The sequence below is a fragment of the Natator depressus genome, chromosome 6, assembly GCF_965152275.1.
Source record: "Natator depressus isolate rNatDep1 chromosome 6, rNatDep2.hap1, whole genome shotgun sequence".
NCBI classification, from domain to species: Eukaryota; Metazoa; Chordata; order Testudines; family Cheloniidae; genus Natator; species Natator depressus.
In genome coordinates, this window is record NC_134239.1 from 98,340,433 (window position 1) to 98,354,705 (window position 14,273).

Below are 14,273 nucleotides of genomic sequence, written 5' to 3' on the forward strand. Positions count from 1 at the left end.
ACCAGTGACACATCTTGTGTGGTTAGGTAAGTCATTTTGGCCTGATTTTCAGAGGAGGTGAGTACCCACAGCTCCCTTAGCTTCAGCTGGAGATTTAGGTGTTTAGCCTATGTTCAAATTAGGCCATTAACCTCCAGGTGCCTTAATGTACTGTTAATATTGACCTCAGAAAGGTGTTGTGAGGTTTTATTAATATTTGTAAGTACTCTGAGATTCTTGAATAAAAGATGCTGTATGCTTATAATATTATAGCAAAAGATTATTAAGAACTTAGTTTTAAAACTAATGTTAATAGATTAGCTGAATCACATGCAGATGATAAAATTTTAACAAAATTCTCCCCCTGGTCTTGTAAGCTGGAATTTCCTAATGACTATGTGCTTGGCACAAACCTCCTGTCCCCCCATGCTACTGACTAACCGTGTTCTGATCCTTGTTTTGCTATGTAGTGTTGCACCAATAATAAAGATGTTATCTCTGTGTTTGTAGGCTGAAGTCACGTCTGCTCCAGATGAGTCTGAGGGAAGGATGGATGCTTTTCAGTACTCCTTGCCAAGGTGCCTGATTTGCAGAAGGAAATATTTCAAACATTCTTTATTGCTTGCCTTACACTAGTTATTAGGCTCATTGGCCATCATTGCCATTTCTGTCTGTGAGCCCTGTTTTATAGCAAGTTTTTGGAGATTAATGACTTTGTGCATAGATCAGGAAGGAATATTCACATTTTCCTTTTGATAAAATTCCAACATGAAGCCAATAAAGTGAGACACGTGAAATAAGTGAAGAAAACTTTATATACTGTAGCATCTCTTAATATGTAGATCACTGTGTTCTTGCATCGAAATTTCCTGTGCTTATTTGAGCAAGAGTTTCCATTAGCCAGGGGTGAGTATGACAGAGTCAACACAGCTAATAACTCCTTAGACACACTAGAACTAAGATCAGAATTTACAAGCTAGTTATTTTGTTAGGTTGGTGGTGATGGTGTTATTGATGCATTGCCATAGTCATGCATGAATAAATACCTTTCAAGGGAAAAAAGATCCCCAATATCTAATCATCTAAATTACCCATGAAGCAAGGCCATATACTGAATAGGTTCTTACCTCCATGTAGCAGTAACTGGTGATATTAAGTTAGACTGATGATGGTACCCAGACTTTCACTTTTTTGTTCATGACTACCTTTTCTCCTCCCTTTTTACAATCCCATCCCTCCCACCTGTGCTTCAGCTTCAGCTACGTTGTAATGCTAACTATGCCCAAGATAGCAGACTGCCTCCTATGAGACTGCAGTGCTTTTATGTGTTCTGTTACCACAGCCTACCCCACCCTCTACACTAAACATCCACACTGCCAGCTGAGCCCGTCGCTAACTATTCCTGATAATCCACCTGTTGTCTGCCACAGAGGCTAAAAATAAATACTAAGTCTCATCTGAAGACAAAGCACAAGTGTGTTTTATATTCAGTTCACGCTATATTGCTATAGCAGATATAGATATAGGTAAAACATCAGGATAAAATAGATTTAGTGTGTGATGTTTTCTGTAACGTAAGAGCCAGTGATAGGCAAACTATAAATCAGTGAGTCAATCAAAGCTCTACTTCTGAAATATTTTCCACTGGAAATCTAGGAAATATTGTAAATTTTACAGTGCTAAATGGCCTTTCTGGTTCTTGTCTAACAGTTTCTACCTGAAAGACAAAACAGAAATCGATCTAGTTTTCAAGTTCAGAAAGAGGGCATTAAGATGGAACTGATCTTTTGAGCCACCTCAAATTATCATTATGTATACACCACCTGTATACAGGTGCATTAGGAACCTCATAGAACAGATAGATAAGCTCTGGGCTCCCAAATGTTTGCAGTCTAGAATTTAGACACAAGGTAAGTTATGAGGATATGCAAACAAGAGGGCACGGGGTAGGGTTAGGTAGAGTCACATAAATAAGATGTAGAGACTCTGTTCATTTGTGTACACTTCTTGATGAACTTCGAGACTATAATTTAATATGATAGGTATCTCACTTCTTGGTAGAAGTGTGTGTGTCTCTAGAAGAGATTTAAAAGAGGCAAGAGTGGTGGATTGGTGGGCAGTCTCTGGGACACTGTTCCAAGCATATGGAGCTAGGGCTGCCTGAATTTTGGGCGGGGCACATAGTTTTGTTTGACTGAAAATGCATTTATCAGTGAATAAATTATTTGCAAATTGGTTTAGAAATTTAGCTATATTTGTTAGAGATTTTTTTAAAGGGTAGAAAACATCTGAAAACTTAATGAAACAAAACAATGGAAGAATGTTGTTTTGGGTCAAATTAAATGTTTAGTTTGACCCAAAACAAAAGTTTGTTCGGGTTTTTCTGTATCTGTCAAACCAAAAAATCAATTAGTTGCTCAGCTCCATATATAGTGGTATAGAAGAAGTCATGAAGATGTTTGTATGACAAGAAATTAAATAATAGTCTCCTTTCTGTGCCAAGATGATATGTGAGTGCAGTGTGATTATTTGCATGAGTAAGAGTTACATGCACCATATTAAATGTTCTACTAGAAGCACTAAATGGATTATAGGATGCTGTACAGCCATGATGGAGACCCAGGCTCACATATAACATTGGGACTTTCTTTTCAGTTTGAGGGATACCTCAACGATACCTTCCATCGTTGGAGTAAGTGTTCTGACTGTCCCAGTATTAGAATTTTGATGGAGTAATAATACTCCTGAAGGAAGTTCTCATCTGCCTTGAAGTTAAGAAGTGGAGTTTGCCCCTGGAGCAGGAGATTGTTTTCTATAGAGATGAAATGGATAAAGGATGTTAGTGACATTCCCATAACTCTCACTGGTATAGCTAACCGAATTATTACCACAGGGGTTCGGTGTTCTTTGGCAGACGCTTTGGGGTGAGGGCATCTCATGATTGTGGGTTGCTCCAGAAAGAGAGTGAAATGCAGGGAATTGGAGGTTTCTAGGAAATTGCCTAATGCTATTTTTTTTAATATCTATTTTTCTGATTAGCACGACATCCATGTATTCTATGGAATCCTCAGCAATGAGAAAAATCCAGGCTGAGTAAGTATATTTTTTCTTCTGTCTTTTACTGGGTGAAACAGTAAAATGGAAACAAATTTAAAGTTCCTTTTAAGTTTTTACAAATATAAATTTAAGTTTCATTAAAAGGCATCTAGAGGCAGAAAGGCATCCTTTAAAAATTGGAAGTCAAATCCTACTGAGGAAAATAGAAAGGAGCATAAACTCTAGCAAGACAAATATGGAAGTATAATTAGGCAGGCCAAAAAAGAATTTGAAGAGCAAATAGCAAAAGACACAAAAACTAACATCAAAAAAATGTTTAAGTACATCAGGAGCAGGAAGCCCGCCAAACAATCAGTGGGGCCACTAGATGATCAGGATGCTGAAGGATTACTCAGGGAAGATAAAACCATTGCAGAGAAGCTAAATAAATTCTTTGCATCTGTCTTCACTGCAGAGGATATGAGGGAGATTTCCGCACCTGAGCCATTCTTTTAAGTGACAGATCTGAGGAACTGTTCTAGACTAAGGTGTCAGTAGAGGGTGTTTTGGAACATATTGATAAATTAAACAGTAATAAGTCATCAAGGCTAGATGGTATTAACCCAGAGTTCTGAAGGAACTCCAATAAGAAATTGCTGAACTACTGACAGTGGTATATAGCCTATTGCTTGAATCAGTCATTGTACCAGATGACTGGAGGATAGCTAATGTAATGCTGATTTTTTTAAAAGGCTCCAAAGATGATCCTAACAAGTACGGGCCAGTAAGCCTAACTTCAATACCAAGCAAATTAGTTGAAACTATAGTAAAGAACAGAATTATGAGAAATATAGATGAACATGATATGTTGGGGAAGAGTCAAAAGGAAATCATGCCACAACAGTCTATTAGAATTCTTTAAGCAAGCATGTGGACAAGGGTGATCCAGTTGATACAGTGTACTTAGACATTCAGAAAGCCTTTGACAGGTCCCACGTCAAAGGCTCTTAAAGTAAGCAGCCACGGGATAAGATGGAAGGTCCTTTCATGGATCAGTAACTGGTTAAAAGATAGGAAACAAAGGCCAGGAATAAATTGTCAGATTTCACAATGGAGGGAGATAAATAGCGGGGTCCTCCAGATATTTGTACTGGGATCAGTGCTGTTCAACGTGTTCATAAATGATGTGGAAAGGGGGTAACCAGTTAAGTGGCAAAATTTGCAAATGATACAGAATTACTCAAGGTAGTTAAGACCAAAGCTGACTGTGAAGAGTTACAAAGGGATCTCACAAAACTGGGTGACTGGGTGTCAAAATGGCAAATGAAATCAATGTTAAGTGCAAAGTAATGCACATTGGAAAACATAATTCTAATTATACATACAAAATGTTGGGGTCTAAATTAGCTGTTTCTAGTCAGAAAAGAGACCTTGCAGTAATCATGGGTAGTTTTCTGAATTCATCTGCTCAGCTGTGCAGCTGCAGTCAAAGAAGTTAACAGAATGTTAGGAACCATTAGGAAACGGACAGAGACAAGACAGAAAATATCATAATTCCACTAGGTCTTTCAGTAGCTATGAGCCAAGGTGGTATGGGATACTAACTCATGCTCTAGGTGACCCTAACCCGCTGACTGCAAGAAGCTGGAACTGGACAACAGGGAATGGATTGCTCGATAATTGCCATATTCTGTTTCATTTACTCTGAAGCATCTGGCACTGGTTACTGTTAGAAGGTAGTATGCTGGGCTAGATGGATCATTGGTCTGACCCAGTGTTGATATTCTTATGTTCCTATGTTAAAACAATAAATGAGGCACTGTAATACACTATCACATCAGAGTTTGATCTGGATCTGACATGGCTACAAATAAAGAAATCCATTTGACAGCATGTGAAGTATCCCCCACAGCTCTAAAAATCAGGAAAACTAGCTACAACTTTTTTGGGGAAAAGTGACTAGATTCTGCTATTCTTGTTTATTCTTGTTCTTGTTTATTACTCGGAATATTTCTATGAAGACGGGACCTTTGTTTCTGTAGAGCTCCTGCTACTAGTTCCCCCCTTGATACCATGGTCTTTTCTTTGTATTGACAATATACATGTACAACAAACATTTCCAGAGCAACCAAAGTGTAATGTTGCAATCAGGCATCAGGTGGAGAACAAGTAGCAGGAACAGAGAAACTTCTGAGAACAAAGATCCCCTTTTACATGCAATAGGAATGAAGAGGAAAGCTCCCTGAAGAAATAGGATATTCAGAGAGGCATTAATAGCATTTTGCACTTTCATAGACCCTTCCATCTGAATATCACAAAGTGTTTTGCAGACATTAGTGAACCGAGCATTACAATCCCCTGGTGAACTAGATAGTTATCCCCATTTCATAGATGTGGCAACTGCGTGCAGGAGGGGCTAAAGCCAGGAATAGAATCCAGATCTCCTTCCTGGTCTTGTACTTGTAGGGATGGGCAGCCCCGTCCAGATAAAGTCAGAACTCCTGCGCCAATCCTTCACTCCTTTTTAGAACCCAACCTTTTTTGAAGTTCTGAAACATATGGATAAGTTGGTTGATTGTTGTTATTTCCAGTGTGCATGCAGGAACAGAACTGATCATGAGGGAGACCATTCTCCTAGTATTTCTGGCCAGAAACCTGGTGAGACCCTGGAGTCAGAGATTGGAATTATATTCCCAGCTGTTACACTGACTTGCAAATCACATAATTTCTCTATATCTTAGTTTCCCCTTCTATAAAAGGAATGATAATGCTTCCCTATCTTGAAGAGGATTTGACTGAAAAGCACTTTGGAATCCTTGGAAGATGCTATAGAAGGGGAGCATATTACTGTGTTCTTGTTATTGTCATTATTAGGTTGTCTTCAACGAACTCCAGACTTTTGGAGGCTCTCCCAGCCATAGTGATTGGCATCACCACTGGCTCTAAGGAATTTTAGCCAAAGAGCTCCACAACACCTCAACACTCTTCAAGCATTTGTGATGTTGAACTCCCATAATCCAAGCAACTCACTTTAGCTATATCATTTGTTTACTTGGAAGGAAATTTTACAACACATTACATCAATATATTTTTATGCTGATGCCTGATTAATTCTTTTACATATTTCTTAATGACAGCTGCTTGCACGTGCCACTGAGGAATACTTTTAATGCTTAGCTGTTTGAACAGTTTCGCGTCCCCTGTTCTTCCTGGAGTAATTACAGGCTAAAACCCTTGTGTAAAAAATTCCTTAGCATTGTTACTAGTAAAATCTTTGCCTGTTAGCACTGAAAATATGTTAATCCGATGAACTTTCTACTCAGGGTGTTGTTTTTCTTTCTGTATCTCTCTGACTCTACAATTAAAATTGGCTGTTATTATTATTCCTTGTATTACCATAGTGACTAGGAGCCCTGGTCATGGAGCAGGACCTGTTGTGCTAGGTGCTAGTGAGTTTCATTCTCTGATTCTCCTGCACTAGCTGAATGCTGCAACATTTGGGTTGCAAACACTGCAGAGGAATGTTTCTGCCTTGCTAAAGAGCTGTTTCCATTGAAATTTAAAAAGAAAGGATCAGAATGAGTGAAGTTGGCTCCGAGGTGTATACATTACCTCTCCCTGCACCAGCAATGCCTTTGCAGAACAGGGAAATGTTATCCTGAAGTAAGGGAGGTTTTCAGTGTAAACACTGCCCTCCCACCACAGAGTAGCAACTGAAGTTCCCTAGAAACCCCTGTGAAAGCTGCTGAATCAGAGCATTGCGCTGCATCATGTCTTCGCCCCCTACCTGGCTAGCACTACCCATTTCTTGAGCAGTGTTGGCCCTTTCCAGATCTCACAGCACAAAGCAGATTGTGATCTGTCACCCCTCCTGCAGGACTGCCCACCTCAGGAGCTCTGGACTAGTTTATACAAGAGCAGGAAGTTAACATAAAGCTTGACAATTTTCATAAATATAAAGGGAAGGGTAAACCCCTTTAAAATCCCTCCTGGCCAGAGGAAAAATCCTCTCACCTGTAAAGGATTAAGAAGCTAAAGGTAACCTCGCTGGCACCTGACCAAAATGACCAATGAGGAGACAAGATACTTTCAAAAGCTGGGAGGAGGGAGAGAAACAAAGGGTCTGTGTCTGTCTGTCTGCTGCTTTTGCCAGGGATAGACCAGGAATGGAGTCTTAGAACTTTAGTAAGTAATCTAGCTAGGTATGTGTTAGATTATGATTTCTTTAAATGGCTGAGAAAAGAACTGTGCTGAATAGAATGACTATTCCTGTCTGTGTGTCCTTTTTGTAACTTAAGGTTTTGCCTAGAGGGATTCTCTATATTTTGAATCTAATTACCCTGTAAGGTATCTACCATCCTGATTTTACAGAGGGGATTTCTTTACTTCTATTAAAGTCTTCTTGTAAGAAAACTGAATGCTTTTTCATTGTTCTAAGATCCAAGGGTTTGGGTCTGTGGTCACCTATGCAAATTGGTGAGGATTTTTACCAAACCTTCCCCAGGAAATGGGGTGCAAGGGTTGGGAGGATTTTTGGGGGGAAAGACGTGTCCAAACTACATTTCCCAGTAAACCCAGTTAGAGTTTGGTGGTGGCAGTGGAGATCCAGGGACAAAGGATAAAATTAATTTGCCCTTGGGGAAGTTTTAATCTAAGCTGGTGAAAGTAAGCTTAGGAGGTTTTCATGCAGGTCCCCACATCTGTACCCTAGAGTTCAGGGTGGGGGAGGAACCTTGACAACAATTTTGCTCTGAAATGCCAAGGCAACATTTCTGCAGATATCACTGTACTTTATACAGAGCCTATTTTTATTCACCCTAAATATGGGGCCTAAGTAACTGTGTCCCATCAGCCTCTTCTGTAAGACAAGAAGCTAAATTGGTCCCAAGAACTATAAGGGTTTCCATTTTCTCCATGGTATTTGCTAAGTAATTTCCCTTAGCAGGTAGAGCTTCTTGCTCTGTGTGACAGATGTCTCTACTTTTAAACATTCAGACTGGATTTTCTGTTTTCTGTGCAGAGAAGAAGAGCTTCGGTATTTGAGTTTCATTGAAGATGTAACAGATGAAATTCTGAAGCTTGGATTATTTTCCAACAGGTTAGATATCTTTGTTTTAAGGTTTGTAGGGACTGGGCTCAGAACAGATTGGATTCTGTAAGCAGTGTGGAGTGCAGTATCTCTGACCCTGGTGACATTTTTATAATATTTTGGCATTTAATCTCCTATTAAATACAGTTCTAAAAACATAACTTCCCTTTGCTCCCATTCTCTCTCCTTTACTTTTACTTCTGTTGTAGATCTTGGCACATCTTCATAGTCTGCTCCCTTTCTTCCTCTCCTCTTTCATCTCTTGTCACTCTTCTCCTATCAGAGATGCATAGATTTTAAGGCCAGAGGGGACCATTGTAGTAATCTAGGCTGACCTCCTATATAACACAAAGCAAGGAACCTCACCCAGCAATTTCTGCATCAAGCCCATAACTTCTGTTTCAACTATAACGTATTTTCTAGAAAGATCTCCAATCTTATAGACATCAAATGATTGAGAATCCACCATGTCCCTTGGAAAGTTGTTCCAATGTTTATTCTCCCTTACTGTTAAATTCTGTCTGTGCACTGAATTCTCTTCCTTCTGTCTCTCTTTTCTCATCCCCAACAACCAGCCCGTTCTTTCTCTTTCCCTGTTTCCAGTCTCTCCTTTCTTTCCCTCACTCTCACTAATTCTCTTTTCTTTCTATTCTCAATCTGTTTCCTCATCCCCCCCCTCTTTCCTTCATGCACATTGTCTACCCTTCTACTCCACTTTCTCCTTCCCCCACTTCAAATCAAGTGGAGCAGAGGGGCACAGCCCATACCAATCCTGGCACTGACAGGGATGCCCTAGCAGCATCTCCTTCCTGACTCTCTCCTCACAGTTTCTTCTCCCCAGTCTCTGAAGAAGGGACCAGAGGTTCTCTGTGCACCTTCCCCACAGGCCATGAAAGAGGGCCTCAGGGATATTCTCTCCCTTGCCATAGTGAGCTGCAGAAGCTGTGTTTTGTCTCTTCCCCCTCCCCAGGCCTGGGACAAGGGGTCTGCTGGGAGTATAGGATTGTGCTTGTACCTCTGCACAACAGCAGTGTCATAAATATAAAGGGAAGGGTAACCACCTTTCTGTATACAGTGCTATAAAATACCTCCTGGCCAGAGGCAAAATCCTTTCACCTGTAAAGGGTTAAGAAGCTAATGTAACCCCGCAGGCACCTGACCCAAAATGGCCAATGAGAGGACAAGATTCTTTCAAATCTGGAGGTGGGGGAACAAAGAGTTTGGGCTGTCTGTGTGATGCTTTTGCCGGGAACGGATCAGGAATGCAGCCTTAAACTCCTGTTAAATTAGTAAGTTATCTAGCTAGGAAATGCGTTAGATTTTCTTTTGTTTAATGGCCTGTAAAATAAGCTGTGCTGGAGGGAATGTATGTTCCTGTTTTTGTGTCTTTTTGTAACTTAAGGTTTTGCGTAGAGGGATTCTCTGTTTTGAATCTGATTACCCTGTAAGGTATTTACCATTCTGATTTTACAGAGGTGATTCTTTTACCTTTTCTTTAATTAAAATTCTTCCTTTAAGAACCTGATGGATCTTAAGAAAATGAAAAATCAAAGGGTTTGGGTCTGTGTTCACCTGTACCAGTTGGTGAGGAGTATTATCAAGCCTTCCCCAGGAAAGGGGGTATAGGGCTAGGGGGGGATATTTTGGGGGAAGACGTCTCCAAGTGGTTTCTTTCCCTGTTCTTTGTTTAAAACACTCAGTGGTGGCAGCATACTGTTCAAGGACAAGGCAAAGTTTGTACCATGGAGAAGTTTTTAACTTAAGCTGGTAAGAATAAGCTTAGGGGGTCTTTCATGCAGGTCCCCACATCTGTACCCTAGAATGCAGAGTGGGGAAGAAACATTGACAAGCAGCAACTATGGCGAGGGGTTATGGGATTGTGAATGCTTCAGCCTGTGGCGTCAGCTCACTCTACCTGAGCTGAGACTGGCTAGGACAGAGCAAGGGGTACATCAGTTAGTGTTCTCATTCAGCCCTATGACAAGGCTTGGCCCACTGAGCAAATGTCTGTTAGCATGTAGACACAATGTTGGCCTCTTTGTGACAAAGTATAATGAGGGCAATATGATTATTTCCCCTTAGTAAATGCATGAAGACTCTGGAGCTTGGATCCTTTACTCATATGCGCTTGTTTAGGACATTGTATCTTTCTCTCCTCAAAATAATGATCTGCCTGAGCCTTACTTATTTTTTTTTTTTTTTTAGGGTTTTGGAGAGATTGTTTGAGCGTCACATAGAGCAAAATAAGCACCGTTTGGATGAGGTATGTTCGTTTTCCAAACACAGTCTGTAACGTTATCAGTCCATGTATGTGACTTCAGAGAGGTCTTTCCAAAGTGCACTTTTAAAAATGCTGCAGATGTAACCATAACCCTCAGTACAGATCCACCTTTTAAATGAGAGATTGTGTGCTGGTACTTTGTCAACGGTGCAAGTGAGAATTGTGACCTTTCTAGATCATCCACATCATGCATGCTTTCACACTGTGGGTAACACTTATTTCAGCAAATTGATGATTGTTTGCTGCAAAGTAATTATAAGAATAATTAAGTTACTTGATTTTATGCATCCTGTATTTCCTCAAAAATGTAACTACATGGAACATGCTAATTTGAAAATAAATTCTTAATACATTCAGCTATTTGGACTATGAAATCTGTTACAGATCCTGTCTTAAGACGGCAGGCAGCTGTGCAGTGGGCCATAAGTGATTAAGAACCTTATTTCTTCCCTTAAATTCTAGAACAAAATGCGCCACCTACTGGATGTCCTCAAAGTCGACCTGGGCTGCAGCACCGAGAAATCTGAGAGAGTCAATGGCAGCATGGAAGTGATTGACCCATTTGATCTGGAAAGATTTGAGACCTTGGACCAGCTCCAGTTTACCAGCAAAAACTGGAAACAAAATAAGACTACAAAAAGTGAAGAGTTCCTAAAAGCCATGGATTTATTATCAAAGGAGACAGACAAACTAAACCACCCCTTACACAGTGAAATGTCAAAGCAGATGCATGACAAGGATATCTTTTCAAAAGATATAACTGAAGTGGTGAGTGTTGGAACAGATCCTTACTCTTCAGTGCAATCTGAAGAAGCCTCAGGTATTTCACACACATTTGAGCCAACACTGAACTCAACCACGTGTGACAGTGACTTTGAATCAAATAAGGAACTTGATGATCTTGAGGAAAACTTTGCAGAGGCCCTTCAAATTTCCTCTATGTAAAGTAGTAGACAAGAACTAGCTGCAGAACAGGACAGTAGACTGTTGCAGAGAGCTGACATTTGTTAAATAAATGCTAGTGAATCATTCATTTTACCTTTAACTTTTCTCTTTGGACACTGCTATAGCCTCTCCAGCAGGAGTACAAGTATTATTAATCAGGCTTTAACTGATCCGTGTACTAACATACACCTGTAGTGTGTCAAATGTCACTGGTTAAAAAGGACTTTATATATTTCAGCTAAGTGTCTAATTTGGAAATAACTGTTGAAAGTGCTAAAATTAGAGACATTTTTAGGATTATTAGAGATGTAGTAATTTACATTATTTATTCTTTTTTTATAATAAATGAGTGCAATAACTGAAGCATTTAAAGCACAGTTGTGATACAATAAGCTTTTGCCACCAAGAGCTAAGATCACAGCTTAAGCTGTAACTGAACATTTCAGTATCACTTTGCAGGGAGAATTTAGGATTGTTTAGCATCAAAAAACAAGACACAGAGCTTAGTGTCTGCAGGAAATGTGCAGAGTGAACATGGAGTCTCTTGCATCCACGTTGGAGGGGATTTCTGCATTTCTTGGCACTCCTAGTCCATTGTTCAAGGTTGTCCTAAATACCCAAGAGGAGATGAACCCCTCTTCAAATCCAGTTACATAGGAATGACCTATGTACATATAGTCACAGTCTGAAACATGAGCATTTCTCTGTGCCAGTGACTGGCTGCTAGGGGGTGCTCCCTCCTTCTTTCACTCCCTTCTTTCCTGTGTTAATTGCCAGATTTTTTCTACCCTGTCTTTACCTGCTGTAGAAAGCAGTGGGACTTCTCCCATAATAGCAATCCTCAGTCTTCACTTAGCCAGCAAGATGGCAGGAGGTTAAGAAAGGATATCTTTCGGTAACTGCTGCAGTTGGCTGGCTTTGTTGGTACACTGTTTTAATCTGGATGTTCATGACTCAGTTGGTATTTTAGGAGGGTGGAGATTTTGCAACAGTTGTCAGACTGCACCACACTAAAATGTACAGCTCAGTTTCCTGCACTGAGGAAAGACTTGATTTAAAGTGCTGCGTATATTTTTATTTTAATAAATTGACGAGAGTTGGGCTTTAATTCATGATCAGGAGTTTTTGGCTAAAACATCGGGCATCATGTAGAAAATGTAGAGAGGGCAAGTTTTTATTTATATACATGAAACGTTCTGCACTGAGAGACTGAAGTTCTTTGTTTATCCATAGTACAGCTACAGCCTGAACAGTGGCTGAGCAAGCTTCATGCTGTAGCTGCACCAAGGTGTCTCCAGCCTAGCCTAGCAGTACCACGTTTAAAAGAGGGGTTAATACCAGAGGGAAGCACTGTGGGTTGCTTGACATTGTCCTGGTATCCTAAACTATCTTACACTTCAATATTTTTAAGTATATAATTAGTTGGTTCAACATTTACCTAAATAGATTGGGCCTGAGAATACATAAGATGGATAAGTCACATCTTGCTAGTTTTTCCCCTTAAATTACTGACATTCATCTTCCAGATCCAGTTCATCCTGAAGTATCTGTGAGAAATAAGTAACTGTCTTTGCTGTAGTTAAACAGCACAACTGAAGAGGCTAAACAAAGGTTATGATTAATTATAAGAAACTTTAGGAACTGGAAAAGGCCACCAGTTCCAGTGTACCTGCTCTTTTCTTGGTTTTATCTCTTAATCTCCTTCTTCCAGAAACAAGGTTAGGTGGTTGGAGCTCATCTACACAACTCTACCTGTTCCCTTCCCTCCATTTCCTGATTAACTGTCTTTTCCAAACAATTTTGCAAAATAAGGAACTAGCTACAACTGCTAACTTCAGCTCCAGTGGGTGCAGTTACTTGTGTGGTTGCAATTTTCAGAAATTAATGTAGCAAAGGACACCTCATTGATAAGATTTATCAATAGTGCAAGCTTGGGTTTTGGTCTGTCTGCGTTCTTCTGTACTGCCTTAGTACCACAGTATCTGTTTTCTCTTGCATAATATTCAAGTTTTGCCAGAAGTAGCATTAAACCAAAATATTATGGTGGGAATGAGACAGTCACAACCTCTACCATTAAGATTGTAAATGCTGTGTCCTGACTTACACTCAGTACATTTCTAGTCAATAAGGGTCTGTGTCAGAGAAGAACGTGACCCTAATAGCGTTCACCTTTATTTCAAATTGCACTTACAACTACTTCACCCGTGGCTGTTACTTAGTTATAACTGGAGATTTTGCTTACTGTCAAATATTATCACCTTGTCAACACTTTCCCTAATGATACAAAATGTTTCTACTTATTAGTCCTGCATCAGACAGTAACTTTTATTTGGGTTTATGATCACCAGCATTAATAAATAACCCTGATTCTCTACTGTTCTTGCACCATTTACATCTGTCCAGAATGAGGGTAAAATGCTACCTAGCCAAAAAGATAGCACTTTGCCTAGATGCTAATGACCATACAGGGCAAGTGGAGAAACAGACTCTATATCTAGTAATTTATAGGGGTGCTGTTTCTTGTTGATACCAGCACTGTAAAGGGGCATGAAAGTAAGAGTAAATGTAACTTATTCCTTTTGCACTGCTCAAAGCACTGAAGAGGTGTCCTAATGTGAGGGGAAAACTAGGTCCAATAATTCCAAATGTAGTTTATAATAAATATCTAACCCACACAATGGTAGCATGGCCCAGGGAACAGAATTCAGATCTGGGCCTCAAGAGATTTTGTATTCCCAAATTTGTTGCTAGTTGGCTCTGTGGCTTTGGACAATTTGCAACCATTCTGCATCTCTGTTTCATAGAAATGTAGGGCTGGAAGAGACCTTGAGAAGTCCAGCCCCTTGCACTGAAGCAGGACCAGGTACCCCTAGACACAGTGGGGCCCCAGGCCAGCCCCCCGTGGGAGTGGGGAAGGAGTGCCAGCCACCCAGCCCAGCTCTG

General features: G+C 40.1%; 1 protein-coding gene across 4 annotated transcripts in view; it reads left to right on the plus strand.

Annotated features, from left to right (window-relative positions):
• SPATA7 (spermatogenesis associated 7) overlaps positions 1–13,726 on the plus strand; it is an 87,524-nt gene extending 73,798 nt beyond the window's left edge. For 2 of the 4 annotated variants that reach the window (XM_074956081.1, XM_074956083.1), the window contains 5 exons: positions 490–557; positions 3,019–3,072; positions 8,036–8,113; positions 10,310–10,367; positions 10,848–13,726. In XM_074956081.1, coding sequence (XP_074812182.1) covers positions 490–557; positions 3,019–3,072; positions 8,036–8,113; positions 10,310–10,367; positions 10,848–11,330 — 741 coding nt within the window. In that variant the 3' untranslated portion in view covers positions 11,331–13,726. The remainder of the gene's footprint in view (positions 1–489; positions 558–3,018; positions 3,073–8,035; positions 8,114–10,309; positions 10,368–10,847) is intronic. The other 2 variants (XM_074956080.1, XM_074956082.1) reach the window with 1 other exon arrangement.
• Positions 13,727–14,273: the final 547 nt, after the last annotated feature.